Source organism: Nannospalax galili, unplaced genomic scaffold, assembly GCF_000622305.1.
Source record: "Nannospalax galili isolate Female #2095 unplaced genomic scaffold, S.galili_v1.0 scaffold1488, whole genome shotgun sequence".
NCBI lineage: Eukaryota > Metazoa > Chordata > Mammalia > Rodentia > Spalacidae > Nannospalax > Nannospalax galili.
In genome coordinates, this window is record NW_008358859.1 from 1,116,997 (window position 1) to 1,127,530 (window position 10,534).

General features: G+C 47.1%; 1 protein-coding gene across 1 annotated transcript in view; it reads right to left on the reverse strand.

Moving 5' to 3' along the window:
- Nol9 (nucleolar protein 9) overlaps positions 1-10,534 on the reverse strand; it is a 17,186-nt gene that overhangs the window by 6,064 nt on the left and 588 nt on the right. The window contains exons 2-9 of the mRNA XM_029558299.1: positions 10,348-10,533; positions 9,239-9,458; positions 8,786-8,913; positions 6,636-6,771; positions 6,423-6,516; positions 5,618-5,715; positions 2,387-2,548; positions 291-591 (exon numbers count right to left, since the gene is read on the reverse strand). Coding sequence (XP_029414159.1) covers positions 291-591; positions 2,387-2,548; positions 5,618-5,715; positions 6,423-6,516; positions 6,636-6,771; positions 8,786-8,913; positions 9,239-9,458; positions 10,348-10,533 — 1,325 coding nt within the window. The remainder of the gene's footprint in view (positions 1-290; positions 592-2,386; positions 2,549-5,617; positions 5,716-6,422; positions 6,517-6,635; positions 6,772-8,785; positions 8,914-9,238; positions 9,459-10,347; position 10,534) is intronic.

The window sequence follows — 10,534 nt, forward strand, 5'->3', positions numbered from 1 at the left end:
TATGAAGAGTGTATTGCTTGCATGTGTGTAAGTGCACCCATGCTGTGCAATGCCTTCCGACGTCAGAAGGAGACATTAGATCCCCTAGAACTGGAGTTACGGACAGTTGTTAGCTACTATATGGGTGCTGAGAATTGAACCTGGGTCTTCTGCAAGAGCAGTCAGCACTCTTAACCACTGAGCCTTCTCTCCAGCCCAAGGAGGATGCACTCTTTGTAAAGAAGTGAGCACAGGGTGCCTTGTTCCATTGAAGGAAGGTTATTTTTTTAGTCAGGTAACAGTTTACTTACCTATTTCTTGAATTTTTGCTACTTGAAAACTCTGAATCAACACACATCAGTTTATGTCCAGCAAAGATGTGAAGTGCACTGGAGTCTTTGTCTTCATCTAAATCCAAATTGTCTCCAAACTCTGGAATTTCAAAACCTCGGTATCTCTTTTTGATCTTGCTTTTTGTGTACAAGCCATCCATGGCATCAACGTACTCTGGGGTAAGGCTGGGCATGGATTTGCACTGGGTAGAGCTCAACTGAATGACATGGCTGGGCAACAGCAGCCGGATCAGGTCAATGAGAAGCAGGAGCCCGTCATCTGTGAGTGAAGAACGACAAGAGTGCCAGTGCCAGGCAGGGGCTGCCTACCCATCATCCAGCACTTGGCAGATGGAGGGAGGACGATCAGGAGCTCAAGACCATCCTCAGCTAGTCAGTTTGAGTTCAAAATCAGCCAGGCATGGTGGCTCATGCCTTTAATCCCAGCAGAGGCAGGCCAGCTGGGGCTACAGGGAGACCCGGTCTCAAAAAGACCGAAACAAACAAATCCAGCAACTAACCTGACCAAATCAAACCAAGCCAAAAGATATGTCTCACTGAAAAACTAGCACACTTATCCAAAGACAAAGAAATGATTAATCAGAAGAGAAAAAAAACCAATAAAACACCAGGTTCCTAATTATCTAGAACACATAGAAACTCAAGAGCCAAGAACCCACACTGATTTGGTTTAAAAATATTTAAAAAAAAAAGCAGAGCACTGGAGAGATGGCTTAGCAGTCAAGAACCCTGGTGGCTCACAACCATCCGTAACTCCAGTTCCAGGGGATCTGACACCCTCTTCTGACTTCTGCAGGCATTGCATAACATGGATGCACTTACATATAATGCAGGTGATGCACTCACACATAAACAAAAATAACATCTTTTTTGGGGGTCTTTTTGGGATAGGAACTCCGTATGTAGACCAGGTTGGCCTCAAACCCAAGAGACCCACCTTCCTCTGTCTCCAAAGTGCTGGAATCACAGGCATGCACCACCATCCCTGGCATGGCAAAGTTGGTTGGTTTTTTTAAAAATTTTTTTATTTATTTATTTTTGGTCTTTTTTGAGACAGGGTCTCCCTGTAGCCCCAGCTGTCCTGGAACTCATTATGTAGACCAGGCTGGCCTTGAACTCACAGAGATCCACCTGCCTCTGCCTCCCAAGTGCTGGGATTAAAGGCATGCGCCACCACACTGGGCCCTATTTATTTTTATTTTATGTGTATGAGTGTTATGTCTGCATGTATGTAAATGCACCGTGTCGTGCACTGACATGGCAAATTTTAAAAATTAAAATAAGCACTTGATGAGTGTGGTGGTGCTGGCCTTTAAACCCAGTACTCAGGAGCCAGAGGCAGGTTGACCTCTGTGATCTCAAGAAGATCCTCCCCCAAAAGCAGACCACTTCCATAGCATGAATGATGGGGTGGGGTGGGAAACACTGTTCCCAAAGACATACAAATAGTCAAAAAGTACACGAAAGAACATACACCATGCATCATTAGGAAATGTAAATCACAATCAGAAGATCAGCTAATGTCAAAATGGAAAACATGATCAACACCAGTGAAGATGCGGCAATGATGTCACGTGCCCAGTCCTAACACTCAGGAGGCTAAGGCAGGGAGAGGGCAAGTTCAAAGGGGCCTTGAGGCTACACGGCAGGTATGAAGACACTTGAGCTACGTAGTGATCCCTTGTCTCAAACAAACCACCCTACAAAACCACACTAGATGTCTGGATGTAGCACACTCAGCAGAGTGCTTCCCTAGCATGCAGGAAGCCTGGGTCTGATCGCCAGTACCACACAAAATGGGTAGTGATGGCAACGATCTTAGCGCTTGTAAGGTGCTGGCAGAGGATTTGAAATTCAAGGTCAATCTCAGTTACATAAAAATTTGCAGGTCAGGGCTAGAAACTGCTTCAAAAAAGACAAGCCGAGAGGATATATATTATTTAAACATTACAGACAGGCAGAGACACAGACATGAAAGGTCATAGGGTACCTGTAAGTGTGCAATATGCACCACTCACATTGGTACTTGTACTGCAAGATCAACATGGACTTACCTACCACCCAGCCCATTGTGTTGATGATAAGTGGGGACTCTCTCTTGTATGATTTGAACACATATTTTACTATTTCAATGTAATTCTCACAGTCATTTTTACAAGCAGTCTTCCCATAATACACCATCTTCTGTGGTGTTCTCTGATGGGTGAAAGGTGGTCCTAGAAGAGAAAGGTAGTAAAGATACAAGTGACCAAGCACTTGCCTAACATGCTTATGGCTCTGGCGGTGTGTTTCTGTCCCCAGTACTGCCAAGCCATGGCTACCTACACAGTGTTGAGGATTCTGTTTCATCACCATCCCTAATAAGACCTTAGGAAGTCTGAGACCACCAACAGGAACAGCTAAGCTTCCAGTCTGATACAGACTTGCTCACACCTCCAATCCCAGCACTTGAAAACTGCCTGGAGTTTAAGGAAATCTGGGCTACAGAGAGAGGGCTCAGTGATTAAGTGTGTAAAGAAGACCTGCACTCCCAGCACCCATGTAGAGAGGAGAACAACCACCTCTAACTCCTGCTACAGGGGTCCAACCTCTTCTGGCCTTTGAGGGTATCTACATTCATGTACATATCCACCCCACCCATGACACATACGTAAATTAAAAGGAGTATCTCCCCAAAAGATATACACATTCACATAATTGAAAATAAAATAAATCTGGAAGGGCAGGGTTGGCAAGATGGCTCAGTGGTATCAGGTGATGCCAAGTACAACTCCCAGAACTTACATGGTAGGAGACCTGATTGTTACAAGTTGTTTTCAGACACCCCGTGCACATGTGTGTGTATGTTGGCATATGTGCCCATCCTCAAAGTAACTTTTTTTTTTGTCTTTTTGAAGCAGGGTCTCCCTGTAGCCCCAGCTGTCCTGGAACCCACTATGTAGACCAGGCTGGCCTTAAATTCACAGACCCGCCTGCCTCTGCCTCTGCCTCCCAATGGTTGGGACTGTAGGGCATGCGCTACCCCGCCCAGCTTTTTTTTTTTTTTTTTTAAAGTGCCGCTGAACACTTTTAATTACAGTTCAGGAGGCAGAGGCAGCCTGTCTCAACAGGGGGAAAAATGTTTAGGAAATATACCTCCGTGGTAGTGCTTGCCTACCATATGTGAGGCCCTGTGTTCAATTCCCAGCATCACACACACAACAACAGTAAACTAAACTATTAGAACACTGACTGTTCTTGCAGAAGACCTGGGTTCAAATCCCAGCACCCACATGGCAGCTAACAACTATCCGTAACTCCAGTTCCAGTGGATCCCACAGCCTCTTCTGACCTTCGGAGCATTGCATGACATGGGTGCACTTATGTACAAGAAGGCAATACACGCATACATGTAAAATAAAAATAATAAATAAAAGCTGGGCGTGGTGGCGCACGCCTGTAGTCCCAGCACTTGAGAGGCAGAGGCAGGAGGAGCTCTGTGAGTTCAAGGCCAGCCTGGTCTACATAGTGAGTTCCAGGACAGCTGGGGCTACAGGGAGACCCTGTCTCAAAAAGACCAAATAAATAAATAAATAAATAAATAATAATTTAAAAATAAGTTTTTTTTCTTTTTGCCGGAATACACTGGTCTGCTCTAGGCACTTCACATGAAGCCATTCATTTTCAAAAAAGTTCCTGAGCAGGCAGCAAGACTATGCCCACTTTCACAGATGACAAAACTAAGACATGAAAGGAGCAGGGCCAGACAGCATGTGAACACTGCTTCAGAGGTCATATTCCTGACAGTGACAGTACATGCTCAGCCCAGACTATTTACTGTTCTTCTGGTCCCCTGCAGGAGTAAAGCTGTTCAGTGAGGCCAGGGTCCATCAGCTCACAGGTCAGAAAGCAGAACAGAGGACAGCAGCTAGGACCAGGCGGTAACCGGGTCAGCAGAGGAGGCCTTGGTCAGTGTGGTGGGTGCAAGGCCATGTGGGACAGATTCCACAACAGGTAGGCCATGTGGCCAGAAAGGGTGTCCTAAGAGTTGGGGCCAGTGAGGTTGGAGACCGGATCTCCTCGCAGCTGAAAGAAGGCTCATGTAGTGAAAACTTAGTGCTCGGCTGATAGCACCACTTTGGGATATGCTACTTTGCAGGAGAAGAGAAGTCACCGGGTCCAGTTCTTGGCAACATACTCTGGCATGCTGATGGTCTACCTCGCCAACAGCACCAAAGATGATAGACTGCAACTTCCAAAACTCTGAGCCAAACTAATCTTCCCTCCCTCCCTCCCTCATCAAGGGCCAAGAAGCAACAGCAATATAAGCTGAACTTCACTCCCTCTTTCCTCTCCTGCTTCCTTTTCAGGCCAGCCTGGGATACAGAACCTCCCCCTCTCCAAAATAAACAGCCAGACCCTTATAAAATATAGAGCTTAAGTCAAAATGGATCAAAGAGTAAAACGTGAATGTTAAAGCTGTAACTCGTTAAAGAAAAAAAGAGAAGATCCTCCCAACACCGAATTTGGCAAGGTTTCATGAAGTGACACCCAAACCAGAGGCAGCACTAGGAGCAGATGGGGGTGAAGCTCAGTGCTAGATCAATGTCTACCACCGAAGTCATCTGCACACACAGGCACCGCCCCCCCGCCCCAATTGGATGTACTTGGTCAAAATTAAGGGATTCTCAATCAAATGTGGTGGCTCAGGCCTGTAATCCCAGCACCTGAAAGACTGAAGCAAGATTGTGAGTTTGAGGTCAGCCTGTTTTTTACATTTATTCTGTATACTTTATAATTCTTTTCTTTTTTTGTCTTTTTCACACAGGGTCTCCCTGTAGCCCCAGCTGTCCTGGAACTATGTAGACCAGGCTGGCCTCGAACTCACAAAGATGTGCCTGCCTCTGCCTCCTGATGCTGGGATCAAAGGTGTGCACCATCACACCTGGCTCACATTCTTTTTAAAAAAAAATATTTTATTTTTATTTTATGTGTACGTGTGTATTGCCTGCACGTAGGTAAGTGCATCCTTGTTGTGCAATGCCCGAGGAGGTAAGAGGCTACTGGATCCCCTGGAACTGGAGTTATAGTTGTTAGCTGCCACATGGGTGCTGGCTGGTATTTCAACCCAGGTCTTCTGCAAGAACAGCCATTGTTCTTAACTGCTGAACCATCTCTCCAGCCCCGCACTAAACACTCTTAATTGTTGATGTTACTATTAAGGAACGATGTGTTTGTAATTTACACGAAAGAAAACGATCAGTTCCACTCCTGAATATTAAAGACATTAAATATATAATACATACCCAAAACTGGTTCTGTAATATTAAGTAAAGAAATACAACCAGGAGGAGTGAATTCTGTCTGCCCCAGATCACATTCCATGTAGTCAACACAGGAAATACTAAAAATTTTAAAAAGAAAGATCTTTACTAACTTCACAGAAAAGAGGGATTTTATGCAATACACAGTCTACCCTATGTAGCCTTTCAGGGGGACAGTGCAGGGGAGGTTAGTGTCCACTCAAACATGCACACAGTGTTATCTTCAAAATACAACAGGACTTAGGGATTTGGAAATGACACCTGGACCAATACAGATCCGAGACCAAGCTCCTCCTCTTCTTGAGGCAAGGCAGAGGGAGCCGGCAGTGAAGCACAGGAGGATTAGGAATGTCACTGCCTGGCAGGACAGTTGCGGAGCTGTACACAACCTCCATCTGGAAGTCAGGATACATTCGCAAGCTTCTCTATCAAGCCTGGGCATGACAGCTTATCCCTGCAATCACAGCACTGGGGAGGCTGAGGCAGAACCACAAGTTTAAGGTCAGACTGGGCTACGGAATAAGACCTCACCTCAAAAGACAATGCAAAAAGTTTCTCCATTCAAAGTGTTACTCCATGGGGGCTCAGAGTACTTACTGGCTGCTCTAGCAGAAGACCCAGTTTCATTTCCCAGCACCCACATGGCAGGTAACAACTGTCTGTAACTCCAGTTCCAGGGGATCTGACCTCTTCTGACCTCCGCAGGCACTGTATTACAGACGTGCACGTACATACATGCAGACAGACAACACTCGTACACATTAAGTGAGAGCACAAGCACACTCACCTATTCAGCAGCTGGTTAATCAGGTATCTATTGAATGTTGACTTCCCAATGTCCTGAGTTCCACAAACCAGGATAACAGGGCAGCCATCTACTTCTAGAGGTAAAATAAAAAGTATGCCATTGAGTCAGCCATCGTTTTTAGGACTCTGATTATGAATGGTAATTCTGAGGCTTTGATGAACACAGCAGAACCCATGAAAATGTACTACTCACCACAGCAAACATTGACTAACTCCTCCAGTACTGAAAGGGCACTCTCACTTAAACAAATGCCTCTTTTCCTCCTATGTCTTCTGATGCCAATAGTCTTCAAAATTACATACTCAGAATTAATCCGCAAAGGAGGGTTCTGAAATACAACCATTTATATTTTAAGGAAAATTGAAAAACAGTCCATTTGTCTGCTTCTAAGTTAATAAACAATACTGCTGTTACAAAAGAATTAGAAAAAAGCCTGGCGCCATCCCCAGATTCAGCCACCAGCAAGTCCTGTCCACTCTACTGAAGCTCTGTGTCTGCCTGCTATCTGCTCCCCACATCAGACCTTGTCACACTTTCCCAGTGTTGCAGGAACAACCAGAAGAAATCCACAGGCTTCTGCCCCTCTCCTACGTGTGTCCTCTGGTGACACCTGCTACCCTGATACTTAACATGTTGAGGTCAGAAATTCTTAGTACAAGCACCCTGGGCAACATCAGACTGTGCTTCAATATCAAACAGAAAGGAGTTGTTTTAAGGGCTAGGAGACAGCTCCATCAGTAAAGTCCTTGCTGTGTAAGCATGAGGACCTTGATTTGATTCCAGAGCCCATGTAAAATAACCCAGATATTGGGGCTGGAGAGATGGCTCAGTGGTTAAGAGTACTGACCTGCTCTTGCAGAAGACCATGGCGGCTAACAATCGTCTATAACTCCAATTCCAGGGAATCTGATACCCTCTTCTGACCTCCACAGGCATTGCATAACATGACCCGGTTCCACTTACATATACACAGGCAATACGATACACTCATACACATAAAAATAAAAAATAAGCCTGGTACTCATGCCTTTAATCCCAACACTCAGGAGGCAGAGGCAGGGAGATTTCTGTGAGTTGGAGGCCAGTCTGGTCTACAAAGTTCCAGGCTAGCTGGGGCTACAGGAAGACCTTGTCTCAAAAAGACCAAAAAAGGGGCTGGAGAGATGGCTCAGTAGTTAAGAGCATTGACTGCTCTTGCAAAGGACGCGGGTTCGATTTCTAGCACCCACATGGTGGCTCCAAACCGTCCTTAACTCCAGTTCTAGGGGAATCCAAAGCCCTCTTCTGACCTCTGCGGCACTGCACAACATGGGTGCACTCACATGCATGCAGGCAATACACTCATACACATAAAATAAAATGTTAATTAAAAAAAAAACAAAACAAAACCAAAATAAAACCCAGGTATGGTGGCATGTGCTTCTAATTGCAGCACTAGGGAGATGGAGACAGGAGGATCCCTGGGGCCCACTGGCTGGCCAGCCAGCCTAGCACACTTGGTGAACTCCAGGCCTGTCAGAGACCGCAGCAAAGAACAAGCGAGCTCCTGAGGACTAACACACAAGTGCCTGCTCCACCTGCTACGGAAGCACAGCTTCATTTCTTCCTTTCCCCTTAAAGGGAAGTCTTTCAGCTAGCTTGTTCTTTCTCTGGGTTCCCAGACTCTAAGATTTTTATTATTTTCTAAGTATGTGCATATGTCCGTGTCTGCGTGTGGGCACGTGCACGAGTGCAGGGGCAGTCATTCAGACCAGATTGCTGAAGCTGGAACCCCTGGAGATGGAGTTAAAGGCAACTTGAGCTGTCGACCTGGGTGCCAGAAGTCAAACTCAGGCAGTGCTCTTAACCACCGAGCCCTCTTTCCAGCCTTATCTTAAGCCCACATAACTACGCTGCCCACCAGCAACCCACCAAATGCAGTCCAACCCAGACCCTTTTCTCTATAGTGCCCTTTCTCAGGCCGCCTCTTACAATCAGCAGCACTTCCCACCTGCAGTTCTCTAGCACTGTGATCACTCCTTAGGCTCCCCTGCTACTTCCTTCACCCTTCTCCCTTCATCTCATCAGTTCCCTGTTGACTCATCTGGTACACTCAGTTATCTTCCATTCCAGGTTCCCAAGTTCACAGCTGCGACCTCTCCTCCAGACACACATTCTACTGCCTCACTGACTTCTCTAACTGGACGAATGTCTCTCTTATTTGTTGGAGACAGGGTCTCATATAGCTCAGGCTGGCACCAAAGGACAGAGAATGATTATTCCAAAAAAGCTTCCTATACAGTCATTTTGTCTGCCCACTTTGGTGCAAGTGATGATCAAAACTGAATGGAAAGTGGTTTTACCTCTTGCAGGAAAACAGAGGTTATGCCTGGATAGCTGCTCATGAAGTTTATAGTGGAGGTTCTCAGCTTTTCCAGCATCACAATGGAACACAGAGGAGTAAAATGCTCTATTGCCCAGTATCTGTCATCTACAAAGAGAAAAATAAACCAGCTCAGAAGCAGCAATTCTGCTCAATTCTAGGCCCCTTAGGGTTACCATCGCCACTGGGAAAGTGTAAACTTCTGTCACACAGCAGGGCTGAGTTTTCCAATCTGGGTGGAGACACCGATCCAAGCTTGCTCTCTATTATGTTCATGGTCTTGGAAACCGCACACCGTGTATAAAATGGTGATAGTACTTTAACTCTCAAAGCTGCGGTGAAGGTTCAACAGGCACAGCAAGGCACAATGCCTAGACCAAACCAGGTATCTAAAACTATTAGCCTAACTGTGGTAGGCCCTCAGCAAAATTACCCAGCTTCACATGTGGCTTGAGCAGAGCCCGTATTTCCCTTTTGATCTCCTTTTCACTTTTGTCAGGCATTGAGTACTGAATTCCACTGATAGTCAGGGAGGCATGGGTATAGGTAGAAAAGACATCTTGGGCAGGCTGGCCTTGGCTGATGATATGACCCAATACTTCCACCTGGCCATAGAGGCAGGTCACACGGCAGATTCCGTTAAAAGTAAAATCCTGGCAGGAAAGGAAAAAAGAGAACATTATAGACACTGCTACCAAAAATCAGATGTTCTCAAATCTTATTATTCATCTACTAAACAAAATCCAAGTATCAAACTACACTGCCCTAAGTAACAGAGATCCTTTGTGTTTCTAACCTAACCCTAGCACCATACCACATGCAGTATCAGAGAGCACCTGTGAACACCGTCATATTCAGAGCAAGCAGCTCTCTAACCCGGTCCAGACACTCTACCACCCGGTACTCACAAAAGGCGCATAGCTTGCCCAAGTCTCAGATTCCTGGGTTTCACTTCTTCCTGGCATCAGAGGGGGATCTCCCGGACCAGACTCCACGTCCAGAGTTTGACTCTTGGATCTGCCTCAGTACCGTTTTAACTTCGAGCAAGTTGCCTACCTTGTTTGGTTCGCAAACACAAGAAAGAGATGGCAACCATCACTCCAGAGAGCTGGGAGTGCGGAACGGTTTCCAACACCTTGAAACCCTTTCTGCACTCAGAGGCGGACACGACTTATTTTGCTAAACTCCCTTCCAATCGGCGCGCGCGTGTGCAATGGAGGAGGAGGAAGAGAAAATGAAGGAGGAAGGAGAAGTGGTGAGGAAAGGGGGAAAAAGGACGGGAGGTGGTAGAGAGGAAGAAAAGAAGATGGTGGAGGATGAGGGAGGCGGGAGAGGAGGGAGAAGGGGGGAGAGGTGATCCGCAGGCGACCTCTCTACCGCTCCCCCTCCTCTGTGTCCGCCGTGCTCGCCCCACGACGCCTCACCGAGAGGTGAGGCGACGGGAAGAGGAGGGAGGAAGGGAGGAGGGGGAGAGGAGGCAGGAAGACTAGAGAAGACGCATCTAACCGTCAGCCGGAAGTCACCCGGCGCCCCGCCACCCACCTCCTCAACCGGCAGGAGCACCAGCACACGATCCGAGCCCAGCGCGCGCACCGGTTGGGTGAGGACGTTGGCGGGAACGCTGCGGGCAAGCCCGCTGCGCGCGAGCCCGCTGCGCGCGAGCCCGACGGGGGCGGCAACGGCGGCCCGGGCGGGGATCTCGGGCGGCTCCGGGTCCCCCCGGGGTGCC